Source organism: Cavia porcellus, unplaced genomic scaffold, assembly GCF_034190915.1.
Source record: "Cavia porcellus strain 051 isolate PalLab524CR breed Dunkin Hartley unplaced genomic scaffold, mCavPor4.1 scaffold_31, whole genome shotgun sequence".
Classification (NCBI taxonomy): domain Eukaryota; kingdom Metazoa; phylum Chordata; class Mammalia; order Rodentia; family Caviidae; genus Cavia; species Cavia porcellus.
Genome location: NW_026947514.1, coordinates 46113307 through 46127026, shown reverse-complemented (window position 1 = coordinate 46127026; position 13720 = coordinate 46113307). Strand labels below are relative to the sequence as shown.

General features: G+C 40.6%; 1 protein-coding gene across 3 annotated transcripts in view; it reads right to left on the bottom strand.

Annotated features, from left to right (window-relative positions):
- Tbpl2 (TATA-box binding protein like 2) overlaps nucleotides 1-13720 on the bottom strand; it is a 33783-nt gene that overhangs the window by 5688 nt on the left and 14375 nt on the right. The window contains exon 6 of one of the 3 annotated variants that reach the window (XM_063240799.1): nucleotides 8359-9740. The exons of the other annotated variants lie outside the window; for them this stretch is intronic. Within the exon in view, the coding sequence (XP_063096869.1) occupies nucleotides 9662-9740 (79 nt within the window). The 3' untranslated portion in view covers nucleotides 8359-9661. Of the gene's footprint in view, nucleotides 1-8358; nucleotides 9741-13720 lie in introns of those variants that run through there. 3 annotated transcript variants of the gene reach the window in all.

The following is a 13720-nucleotide window of genomic DNA, read 5'->3' as shown; positions in this document are numbered from 1 at the left end:
CAATTGTGTTATGGTTTATACATTGTGTCAACTTGAGAAGTCTGAAAGCTTAACTGATTCAGCAGCTCTACATCTTGGAGTGTAGAAAAAAAAGCAGTTAAAGTTTTGGGATATTGTTCATTGTGTCAATTTGAGAAGGTCAAAACTTTAACTGATTCAGCAGCAGGCCCTAATTTCGTTATCCTGTACAAGAGGAGGACAGGCAGATGATGTGAGTGCTACACCCACCCCAAGGGAGCAGGCTGCATACCTTTAAAAGGCAAATGCAAAAAACTGATTGCTGTTTCTTCAGAGGAGCTTCAGTCCTCTTCAGCTTAGATGTGGTCTCCTGGCTTCTGGCATAGGCTGTTTGGCTTCTGCCTGAAACTCCAGCCTTCCATTGTAGGTTTTTCAGTGTTCCATAATAGACCCATTGGCTTCCTGATACAGACTTGCATGGGTCACTGCAGTTAGCTCCTGCCCTGGGGCTGGACCCTTCAATCTCTACTGTACAACCATCTTCTGCTCTCCCCCTTATTCAATTTTGTGGCTGACCATTGTAAGCCAGTCTTGGAATTTCTTATACAGTTGTGTATCTGTGTTACATCTGTTTCTCTAGTAAACCTGACTGATACAGGTGGGAGCCCGGAAGATCCAGCAGGACAGGAAAACAATGGTTGGGGAGACCAAAGACATTTGTTTGATCTGATCTTCTGTCTGAATCTTAGGACAGTAAAATAGAGAAAGGGAATGACTTTGATTCAAAAATGACAGTGAACTGAAGTTGCTTTCAAAATGCTGATTTTAAGGTAACCAGAATAATGAATTGATTAGAGACTGACTTTATCTGCCTCCTTCCAAGGAAGGCTGAAGCAAAGTAAAGCAGCAGCTTTGATTAAGGTTAGAGAACATCTCAGAGACACATCTCCCAATTTTTTGGCCAACCAGCCTTTGATGCATTCTTCAGTCCTCACCCCTAGAAGTATTCCTTGACCTCTCCCCTTCCTCAGTTCCATTAAACACCCTACTTGGGGTCCCACAGTACCCTAAAAGGCCTCTTTCTTCGTAAACATGTCTGCTTTCCTTTTTGGTCAGAGCCTGTGTCCATATAGCTTGCCAAGTAGCATCTGCTACTTAGTAATCATCTAGATATTTTTGTGTATGTGTGTGTGTGTGCGCGCGCACACTGCTGGGGACTGAATGTGGTACTTTCAGAATGAACTACTGTCCATCCCTTTTTGGGGGCAAGATCTTGCTACATTGCTCATATTGGGCTCAAACTTCTGATCCTTCTGCCTCAGCCTCCCAGAGTGCTGGGATTTCAGGCAGATGCCACCTGGCCTTTTTGGGTTTACTAGAGCTGCACGTTCCAGAGGCACTGAACTCTTCCCAGCCTGAAGCAAGGTCCCCACCCACACTTGGGGTCTTGCTCTGCCTAGCGTCCTGGTCTCAGAGGTTCTGAACCTCCACCCAGCCAGGTGGTAGGCCCTGGCACCACACTCTAAACTCTGACCAGCCTAGCGACCCAGCACAATCTGGCCAGCTTCACTGGTCACAGGTGCCCAGCCCAACCCAGCCCAGCCCAGAGCTGCCCATCAGGGTGCTACAACAGCTTTCAAGAATCTGAACTCGGCTCCTCAGAATACAAGGCCCCACCTCCATAGTTCAGCAGTGTGGCCCAGCTAGTCACGTGGCGGGTCCGGGAGGTTCAGAACTCCACCCAGCCAGGAGCATAGCACCATACTAAGCAGGGTACGTGTTCTGGCTAACTGCACTCTCCAGAGATTCTGGACTCGCCCCAGCCAAAGGCAAGATCCAGGGGATGCCACTTGTGGGGTCATGTTCTGCCTAGCTGCCTGGGTCCCAGAGGTTTTGAACTCCACCCAGCCAGGTGCTAGTCCCTGGTGACATACTGGGGGTGTGTCCCTACTAGCCACCTGGGTGCCAAAGGTTCTCAACTCCACTCCCCAGCAGCACACTCTGGGAGTGTGTCCCTGTTAGCAGCAAGAGAATCCAACCTCTGCCCAGCCCAGCATCCCAGAGCAACCCAGTGCAGTACATCAGGGAGCCTCTCAGGCCCCAGAACACAAGGATCTAGCACCATAGGTGAAGTATGTGCCCCAGCTAGCCACAGGGATATCAAGAGGATTGAACCTCTGCCCAGTGCAGCACTCCAGTGTAATCCATCAGGAGGGTGCCTGACCAGCCCCACCGTGGGACCCAGAGGAAAATGACAAAACAAAGAGCAAGAGGCAGTCTCAGTTCTCCAGCCCACTGAGAACAAACCCAAGAGACACTGAAACAGAAGACACTGGAAATTGCACTACTGAACTTTCTAAAATGATAGCAAATGAAGTAAAGAAACAACTCCATGAAGTTATACGGGAAATCAGGTCAGAAATAATCCTTTTGGGTTTACCCATTTAATGAATAATTCATCTTTTAAGACAGGGTCTTGGAGGCTGGGGATTTAGCTCAGCGGCATACACACCTGCCTTGCAAGCAGGCGGTTGTGAGTTCAATCCCCAGTACCAATAAAAAAAAAAAAAAGAAGACAGGGTCTTAATGTAATTCAGACTGGTCTTGAACTCACTATGTAATCAAATAGCAATCTTTCTACCTCAGCCTCCTGAATACTGGGATAACAGATATGTGCTACCACACCCAGCTTTAGCAAATATTTAGCAATACTTTTTTGAATAAAAATTTTTAAAAAGGAAAGAAAAAGCACATATAAAACTGTGAAGCTTATTATGGCATAAAAAATTGACAAGTGATGCTCCCAATAATAACAAAGATTATTAGATGCTGATACACACATTTTCAAGACCCGGGGAATAAAATGAACTTCAGATGTTGACATAACACAAAACTGATCCTTATAACCAATGCATGCCATGTACCCCACAGACCCACAGGCAATTAAAAAGATCTTTCTGTGCTGGGGACCAGGCATTCTTAGAATCCCCCAATGTCAAGAATACTCCTAGTGGTATTGTAATCCATAACCTGAGGATGAAAACCAGACGGAGAAGCAAAAATGAGACTAGAAAGAGACAGCTAAGGCAAAACAAAATGCCCTGGTCAAATAAAAAAAAGATGGCTGACATCATAAAACTGGCCTGTAAGGAACACAGAACTGGAGAAGTCCAATTCAAGTGGCTAATACTGTACATCTGATGAAGTCTCATGGAGTTCTTCTGGCAGATTTCAGAAGGGAACACTTCTACTCTGTCCTTTAATCTGTTCCATGAAAAATGCACTGTTAGTTAAAAAAAGAAAAATACGAAAAACTGCACTCATCATCTTAGAGCCCTAAGTGGCCGGAAGAAGGATGTGAAGTGTGGTGTAGACATACAGCTTACAGGCAGACAGCCCTTTATGACCAACAAAAATTGGTTCCAAGAAAGGTACACTTGAGGCCCACTACTTGAGTGCCTGAAAGGTAAGGTGACTTACCTTCCTCCCCCTCTCCCCCTCTCCCTCTCTCCCCATCTCCCTTCCTCCTCTCTCTTTCTCTCTTTCTCTCTCTCTCTCTCTCTCTCTCTCTCTCTCTCTCTCTCTCTCTCTCTCTCTCTCTCTTTCTCTCTCTCGCCTAGGGGCCATGCCCATACTTACCTGCTGGGAAAGGCAGGTCCCAGGGGGCCTAGCCCCGGGACCCCATTCTAGCCTTGCCAACCACGCTCTCTCACCTGAAGGGCACACGGCAGCTGCCCCATCTGAAGGAGGGAACAGGGCAAGCTGCAGGAAACTGCTCCGACCTTGCCTGCGACCTTCTTTCAGCCTGGAGAGCTCTAGCACTACTGCCACCGCCTGGAGGACTGAGCAGCCCAGCTGAGGAGGGAAGCTTTGCTGCCACAGAGAGGAGCTGTATAGCTTGAGGAGTCTTTAGGTCTACCTGACAGGATCCTGGCAACCTTCTCTTAATCCAGGGGCTTCGCTGCCCAAGGAGGGAGTTATACTACCAGAGAAGTCCCAGGAGTCCAGGATATAAGAGACATGCCCAGGAGAAGCTTGGAACAACACTTGAAGCTCAAAAACATAGGAAAATGACAAAACAAAAGACCAAAATGCAATCTCAAACATCCAGCCCATCCCAAGAAAGCCTAGGAATCCTATACATAGAAGAAAACACATGCCACATACCTGAAATACCTGAAATAATAGAAACCAAAATAAAGAAGCAACTCTGGGGAGCCTTAAAGGAATTCAAACTAGAAATAATCTCTCAGATAAAAGAAGAAATGATAAAAGAAATGAAGGACATGCTGAACATATATAAAGAAGACACAGTTAAAAAAATTGGAGGAATTAAAAAGAATCCCTGGATGAACAATATAAGAAACAAATAGAATATATAAAGCAGATGCAAAGAGATATACAGGAAATAAAAAATTCCATTGAAAGCTGTAAAAACTGCCTCAATGAATGTGAAGATAGAATTTAGGACCTTGAAGACAAGATTGCAGCCAGTGAACAGGAAAGGAAAGATCTTTTAAAAATAACAAGAAATCAGGAAATAATTCAACACCTGCAAGATGACCCAAAGAGAAACAACATAAGGTGGATAGGGATAAATGAAAAAGAAGGGGACAACATAAAGGATGTCAAGAGGATATCTAGAGAAGTAATAGCTGAAAATTTCCCAAACATGAGATTGGAAACTGATATCAAGATCAATGAAGCATACAGACCTCCAAACAGCCATAACCAAAATAAAACTACACCCGGACATATAATAATCACCACCCCAGAAATTGAACAAAAGAATAGAATATTAAAAGCTGTCAGAGGGCTGGGGATTTAGCTTAGCGGCATAAGCGCCTGCCTTGCAAGCAGGCAGTCGTGAGTTCAATCCCTGGTACCGGTAAAAACGAAAAAGACAAAAAAAAAAAAAAAAAAAAAAAAAAAAGCTGTCAGAGATCAAAGACAGATTACCTATAAAGGAAAACCTATAAGAATCACAGCAGACTTTTCAGCACAAACAATAAAATCAAGAAAAGCAAGGAGTGAAGTATTTCAGGTCCTAAATGAAAATGATTTCCAACCTAGACTGATGTACCCTGAAAAACTGTCCTTCAAAATCGATGGAGAAATAAGATATTTCCATGACAAAGAACAGTTGAAGAACTTCATGATCACCAAGCCAACCCTGCAAAGAATACTGAAAGACAGCCTAGATACATTTAGGAAAAAAACACTAAGCAAAGCAGACAATTAAACAGAACAGAAAGATAAAGATGCAACAGAAAGACAACATGTCAACAATAAACCAATATATAACAGTTATAACCATTAATGTAAATGGTCTCAATGCACCAATTAAAAGAAACAGACTGGCACAATGGATCAAGAAATAAAATCCAACCATATGCTGTCTACAAGAAACCCATCTAACCCAAAAAGATATTCACAGACTAAAAGTCAAACGATGGAAAACAATACTTCATGCAATAGGAACCCAAAAAAAAAAAAAAAAAAAAAAAGCAGGAGTACCTATTCTGTTTGCAGACAATGTAAACTTCAAAGCAATAATGATCAGAAGGGATAAAGAAGGTCACTACATACTGGTTAGGGGAAAACTTCAAGAGGAAGAAATAACTATCTTAAATATATATGCACCAAATTCTAGAGCACTCAATTATATAAAACAAGTATTAACGCAAATGAAAAACCAAATTAGCAGCAACACAATTCTAACAGGAGATTTTAACACACCATTGACACCAATGGACAGATCAACCAGACAGAAAGTCAGCAAAGAAATAACTGAATCACATCTATGAACAAATGGACTTGATAGATGTATACAGAGTATTCCACCCAACAACAACAGAATACACATTCTTCTCAGCAGTACATGGGTCCTTCTCTAAAATAGACCATATATTAACTCACAAAACATATTTAAATAAATGCAAAAGGGTTGAAATTATTCCTTGCATGCTATCGGATCATAGTGCTATGAAATTAGAAATTAATGATAAAAGATACTGCAAAAATCCCACAAACACATGGCAACTGAATAACACACTCTTGAGTAATCAGTGGGTCACAGAGGAAATTAAAGAAGAAATTAAATAATACCTACAAACAAATGAAAACACAAATACAACTTACCAGAATCTGTGGTATGCAATGAAAGCTGTCCTCAGAGGAAAATTCATTGCACTGAGTTCCCACATCAGGAAAACAGAATGAATACAAATAAATAACCTGACATTACACCTCAAATATCTAGAAAAAGAAGAGCAAGTCAAGCCTAAAGCCAAAAGAAGAGAGGAAATTATAAAAATCAGAGCAGAAATCAATGCAATAAAGAATAAAAAAAAATATCAATGAATCAAAAAGTTGGTTCTTTGAAAGAATAAATGAAATCAATAAGCCCCTAGCCAACCTTATTTTAAAAAGGGAAGAAAAAGCTCAAATTCATGCAATAAAGAATGAAAAAGGAGAAATCACTACAGACCCAATAGAAATACAGAAGATCATCAATACCTATTCTGAAAACCGCTACTCTCAAAAGTTTGATAACACAGAGGAAATGGAAAGATTCCTAGAAGCATATGAAGTACCAAAGCTAGGTCAAGAAGATGTAAAACTGCTGAATAACCCAATCTCTATTAATGAAATTGAAAACATAATTAAGTCCTTGCCCACAAAGAAGAGCCCAGGCCCAGATGTATTCCCTGCAGAATTTTACAAGAAATACAAAGAAGATTTAATGCCAACACTCCACAAACTCTTCAATGAAATTGAAAGGGAAGCAATCCTTCCTAAATCGCTCCTAGAAGTAAATATTACTCTAGTACCAAAACCTGAGAAGGACCCAACTGAAAAAGAGAACTACAGACCAATCTCCCTAATGAACACAGATGCAAAAATCCTCAATAAAATATTGGCAAATAGGATGCAGCAAATCATCATACACCATGACCAAGTGGGATTCATCCCATGGATGCAGGGATGGTTCAATAAACGTAAATCAATAAATGTAATCCACCATATCAATAGAGCCAAAAGTAAGAATCACATGCTCATTTCTATAGATGCAGAAAAAGCTTTTGATAAGTCCAACATTGATTTATGATAAGAACCTTGCAGAAAATTGGAATAGATGGTCTTTACCTCAATATAATAAAGACCGTCTATGACAAACCAGCAGCCATTATCATACTAAATGGCCAAAAATTGAAGGCCTTTACTTTAAAATCAGGCATAAGACAAGAATGTCCCTTATCACTGCTCTTATTTAATATAGTACTGGAAATACTAGCCAGAGCAATTAGACAGAGAGAAATAAAAGGGGTAAAGATAGGAAAAGAAGAAGTTAAATTATCATTGTTTGCAGACGACGTGATACTCTACATATAAGACCCCCAAAACTCCATTGAAAGACTTCTAGATATAACAAATAAATTCGGCAATGTGGCTGGATACAAAATCAATACTCAAAAATCAACAGCATTCCTATACAGTAAAAACAGAATCACAGAGAGAGAAATAAGAGAAGTCACACCCTTCACACTAGCAACCAAAAAATGAAATATTTAGGAATTACTCTCATGAAAGAAGTGAAAGACCTATACAGGGAACATTATAATAGAACTTAAAAATGAAGTTGAAGATGATCTCAGAAAATGGAAAGACATCCCTTGCTCACGGATAGGAAAAATAAATATTGTAAAAATGTCCATTCTCCTAAAACTTTTAAACAGATTCAATGTAATTCTGATAAAAATACCATCAACATACCTCATAGATCTTGAGAAATCACTCCTAAAATTCATCTGGAGTGAGAAGAGATCTAGAATAGCAAGGACAGTTCTAAGCAGCAAAGGCAAGGCAGGAGGCATCACAATCCCTGACTTGAAGTTATACTACAAAGCAACAATAGTAAAATCAACATGGTACTGGAACCAAAACAGAGCCAAAGATCAGTGGAATAGATTAGAAAATACAACCACAACTACAAACACACTCAACCACCTTATCTTTGATAAAGGGGCCAAACATGTTCACTGGAAGAATGACAGTCTCTTTAATAAATGGTGCTGGAAAAACTGGCTCTCCATATGCCGAAAACTAAAACTAGACCCATGCCTATCACTATGTACTAAATTAAAATCTAAATGGATCAAAGATCTTAATATTAAAAGAGAAGCACTAAATCTATTGGAAGACAAATTGGGTAAAAACCTTGAAGACATAAGAGTAGGTAGAGAATTCATGAACAAGACTCAAACCACATGGGAAATACTTCCCACAGTCAATAATTGGGATCATGTCTTATTAAAAAGTTTCTGCACATCAAAAGAAATCTCCAGCATAGTGAAAAGAAAACCCACAAACTGGGAAAAAATCTTAGTTTGCCTTAGAGTTTATTCTATAATTGTAGGTTTCTTTTCTAAAGTTCAGGGTGATACATTTATTGCCTTTTTTATGTATATATACAGGGGATCAAACTTGTGACTTCATGCTTCCTAGGCAAACACTTGTGCTGCTGAACTAAACATTCAGCTTGGCTTCTATGGTATGTCAATATCTAGTTTGTCTTGGACAATATTACTGCTGCTGATTTATTTGATATTTCCCACGATGCATAATCATTGCTATTAATAAGTTTTCTCTGTATGCTAATGCCCTTCATGACATTAAAATACTGCAGTCCATTCTTCAAGTGTTGGGTGCTGGACCAATGGCACTTCATATCCCCTCCCATACTAGCAAAGGTGACCACAACTTGGGACACAGGCAAAAGGACACACCCTTAGTGTATGCTGAAATGCACACCAAAGAGATTTTTATACAGTACTGCCTCAACTCATGAAGTCTTCCATCCACAAACAATTCAGTTTGCTAACAGAAGCATTTGGCACATTTGCTTCCATTTCCAAATTCCCCATCAGGTGACACATGATCAGAGCCGTCTTCCCCACTCTGACACATGGTCATAGCTTCCTCCAGTTGACATTATGGTCACACACAGACCTGTGCACTTGCTGTGAGGCTTGTGTGTGGGGAGAGGGGGGTTAGCACATACAATTCTGTATGGTGTTATTCAATCCAGCAGGTACCAAAGAAAGTGCAGGGCAAATACGGTGGTAAAAAGAAAGAGCATAGCAGTAATGAAGGTGACAAGAGAGTGCAGAGCAAGAATGGTAAGAAGGTTTTAAAGAAAATAATAATTGAACTGAAGGAAGAAATTATAGAAAAGCATGAGTATGATATTCACGTGCCTGAACTGGTCTCAGAGTACAAGATAGCAAAGTTGACAGTTGCAACTAATTTGAAGAGTAAAGATGCCATCAAGGAGCTGAGGTGGCAAAAGGAGCAATGATCTTAACCCAGCAGAGGACCTAAGTGCTGTAAGAGATGGAAAACTTTTGTCACTGTGGTTGAATGAGAAACAGCGGGCAGGTGATAGCCTTAGCGAGGCTAGGATCTGTGAAAAAGCCAGGAAATTGCAGAGAATTTACTGCAAGAAAACCTCCTACATGTGCAACAAGTAATGAATTTAGAACCAACTGAGGATAGTTCAGTAAACTCCACAGGAGAAGTGGCATGCACTGTGTGATAAGACATGGTGAGGATTCCAGTTCTGACAGGGCCCCTGCAGACAGAGTCAGACAAGAATTCACAGAATTCATCAAGGCAGAAGGTCATGTGGCTCCACAGGTGTTCAGGACTCAGTGGTGATCAGGACTCTTCCGGAAGATGCCAAACAGAATGTACACCACGCAGGAGGAGAAGGCACTGCCCTGTGGGACACAGTCAGGAAGGACAAGTTGACCCTTTTGTTCTTTGTAAACTCAGGCATCAATCTGAAATTAAGCCACCACTGGTGCACCATTCTCAGATCCCTCAGCATTCAAGGAGCAGAATGTGAATAAGGCCAGGCTGCCTGTCATGTGGAAGGCCAATGTCAAAGCTTGGGTCTCAAGGCAGTTTTTCACAGAATGGCTGCACAGTTTTCACATTCATCATGTGAATGATTTGCACTTTATGATTTGCACTATTATTTTGTGCCTCTATGTTGTACTCTGAGTAACTACTATGAAGATAACAAAGTGCAATGTATTAATTATTGTTACTGTATTTGCCCGATTTGAAACTTTTATTTCTATTTTACACGTCTTCTCTTAAAAAAAAAACTATAATGGGGAAAAGGAGAAAAGAAGGAAAAGAAAAGGCAAGATATATATATATATATATATATACACACAAGATAGTTATGATAGTAATATAGCTAGTTTCTCTTCCTTCATTGAAAAGGAAGGTCTGTGCTAATTGTTTGGACAATATTCCGTGCCTGTATCTCATACTCTGAATGCTATGTAGACAAAGATACACAATGTATTAATTATTGTTACTGTTCTACTAGCCTGTTTTGGAGTTCTGTTGTATTGTTATTTTTACTTTTTTTCTCTTTAAAATTAAAGAAGAAAAAGCTATCTGATAACGAAGTGCCTAAAAGGTGCCCTCTTCCAATAGACAATGCCCAGGAACACCCTCCAGCCTTGGTGGATGATATGGATGCTAAGTGTGACTTCATAAAGCTCAAGTTCCTCTCCCCAACAGGATACCTCTTCTGTAGCCCATGGACCAGTGAGTGATCTGCAACTTAAAGAACCTGGACACAAAGGTGCTCTTCACCAGATGTTTTAATGTCACTGAAGAGATGTCCTTGATTCTGAGTTGTAGGAGAAACATTTCAGTATCCTCCATTATCAATGTCACTGACAAAGCCTGGGAAGATGTCATGTGCTGGACCTTAAATTCAACATGGAGGAAACTGTAGTCAGGTGTGTTACTGAACCTGACTTTGAAGGATCTAATGAAGGAGGTAGTAGAGGAGATTAGGCAAGAGTATGGGTCTGAATGTTGATAGTTCAGACACAGAGAAACTTGTTGAGGATCATAATGAGGAGCTGATGAAGAAAGAACTTGCTGAGCTGCAGAAGGCTCTTGTTGAGAAGCATCCATTAAGGAAGAGGAAGGCGGGAAAGAGGTTAGCTGTGATGTGCTAAAATCCAGTATGGAAAAAGGGAACAAGTGCCAGGATTTCTTTTGCGAATCACTGGCCTAAGCATAAGTATAATGAATAGAGTGTGGAATCTGAAGAATGCTAACATGGTCTTTATTTTCCAAACGGTTATACAGCACAGGAAAAAACAAGTGATGCTACGCAGATTTTTCACCAAAATTTACCTTGCAGCTAAGAGGAAAAAGAAAAATAGAGAGGAAACCACAGGAGGAGATCCCAATACCCTTATGAAGGGGGCCTCTCCCTGCAAACAACAGTATCCTCCCCACCCACCTTCCTGTCTTCCAAACCAGAAGTCACCTCAAGAAAGATTAGCATTCTCTCTCTTTCTACATACTGTACTATATTTTGCTTTATAGTATTGTGGTTAAAAAATACATATGTTCAGAACAGATTAACTTTATTTACATTTATGGGCAAATTTGATTTGGTTCATGACCAATTCAGTTTATTAGCAGAATCATGGAATGAGGTTCATCATGGACTTCTGGGAGAACATGGCAGATAGATAGCAGCAGCTACAAAGGCTCTCTGAGATACCCCGCTTAGAATCCAGGAATGGGGTGGTTCGAGGAGTCCTAAGCAAGGGGAGATGTACCCTGCCAACCCGGGAACAAACTAAGCTAAGAGAAACTAACTGGAAACGCAATCCCAATGCTATAACAGGAACAGATAAAAATCTCGGTGCAGAAGCTGGGTCCTGCACCATTGGAAGCCGCGATTTGAATTTCCCGCTGCCCCTGCTGCGTCCAAATCAGCACGGCAGGGAGAGAGACGCACGAAAACTCTGAGAGTGGGAATTGGCGAACAGAGTTGAGAGTGGGACTGGCAGGGAGCCCTGCATCGACATGAGGTGAGTGAGCAGAAAAGGGACCCTTCCATAAAGTAGGAGGCACCACAAAGGACATTCTGGGACTGGGCAGACTAGCCAGAATAGGATGCTGCAGTGACTTTAGTCACATATTCCCCTCTCAAGCGGGATTGGTGGGGAGTGCCTGGCCTGGGTGACGCCGCTGACTAAGACCCAGTAGGCTAGCCCAAATCAGGTCCCTGCACCTAGAGGTGTGCCCTAGCAGTGAAGCCTTGACCTGGAGGGCAGGCCCAGCAGAGGCTGCCCAGGTCTGTGTCTCCCGAGTACACTGCAGTGGGCAGGAACACCTAGCTGGTGCAATTCAAACAAGCTGTAACAGAAAAAGAGAAAAAAAACTGGGCCTCCTATATTCACTTGTATGGAAGGAACAAAAAATATGGGAAGAGGAAGCAACAAGAAAGGGTCCTCAGTCCCCAATCCTAAGAACACTGATCCAGGAAAGATGAATGCAAAGGAGAATGAGGAAAGAACATGCAATATCAGACACGGCATCAATAGACATAAAGCGATATCTCTGGAGCCTCATAGGCGAGTTCAAAAGTGAAGTTTTAATGACCTAAAGCAAGATATAAGTAAAATAGTTAGAGAAATGCTAAGCACCACCCAAGAAAAAACATGGTGGAATGGAAGAACAGAAAAAAAGGGGAGAATTGCTTGATGGAGAAAATAGACAAAACATAGAATATGTGAAGCAGGTTCAAAGAGATTACCAGGAAACTAAAAACTCTATCGAAAGCTGGCATAACAGCTTGAAAGAAACTAAGGATAGATTATCTGAACTGGAGGGCAGATTTGTAATGTGGGAGCATGAAATGAAAAACTTCTTAAAAATAACAAGAAAACAAACAGCAATAATACAAAGGCTAGAAGATGGTAAGAGGATCTATAACTTAAGAATTAAGAACATAAAAGAAGTAGGGACACAAACAAATGGACTACAAAAGCTATTCACAGAAATAACCCAAGAGGATTTCCCTAATTTAGCAAAAGCTAAAGATACTCAGATGTATGAGGCATACAGGACCCCAGCCACCTATAATGCAAACAGAACAACACCCAGGAAAATAATAATCAAAATTCCAGAAATCCAATATAAGAACAGAATATTAAAAGCCATCAGAGACAAGAAACAGATCACTTACAAGGGAACACCCATCAGAATTATAGCAGACTTCTCGGCACAAACCATCAAATCACGAAGAGCGTGGGGGGAAATAATTTAAGCTTTGAAAGATAATAACCTCCAGCCAAGATTGATATATCCTGCACAACTGTCCCTAGAAATTAATGGAAAAACAAGGTGCTTCCAGGATAAAGAGGAACTAGGGGAATTTGCAACCACCAATTCAACTCTACAAAGAATACTGCAGGATATTCTAAAAAAGGAAAATACCAAGATTCCAGAAACAGTGGCAGAGAGGCCACGATGAATGGAGCAGAAAGCAAAATGAAGAAGACAAACTGACAACTAATGACAGAAAAAGAGCTCAACAGAAATGAGGCAGAGAAGATTGGATGGTAGGAACAGCTATTTTGGAGAAAACAAGACATCATAATAGCTAGTGCTGATTTAATATCATCTTGTTTTGAAGTCCCATCAAGCTTTTTATTCTTCTGTCTCCATCAGTCTTAACAGGTTGTATCTTATTGGATATTATATGTGAAAATATAAGCAAAAAATTTATAGACATGGAGATTATACAGAAACCATTGTTCATTTTCTGTTAGTTGGTTCTAAATACTCTGTAATACTGTCATTCTCTTGAATGGTTTTACATTGTCTTTTTCTTTTTTTTTTTTTATTTTTTTTTATTTTTTATCGG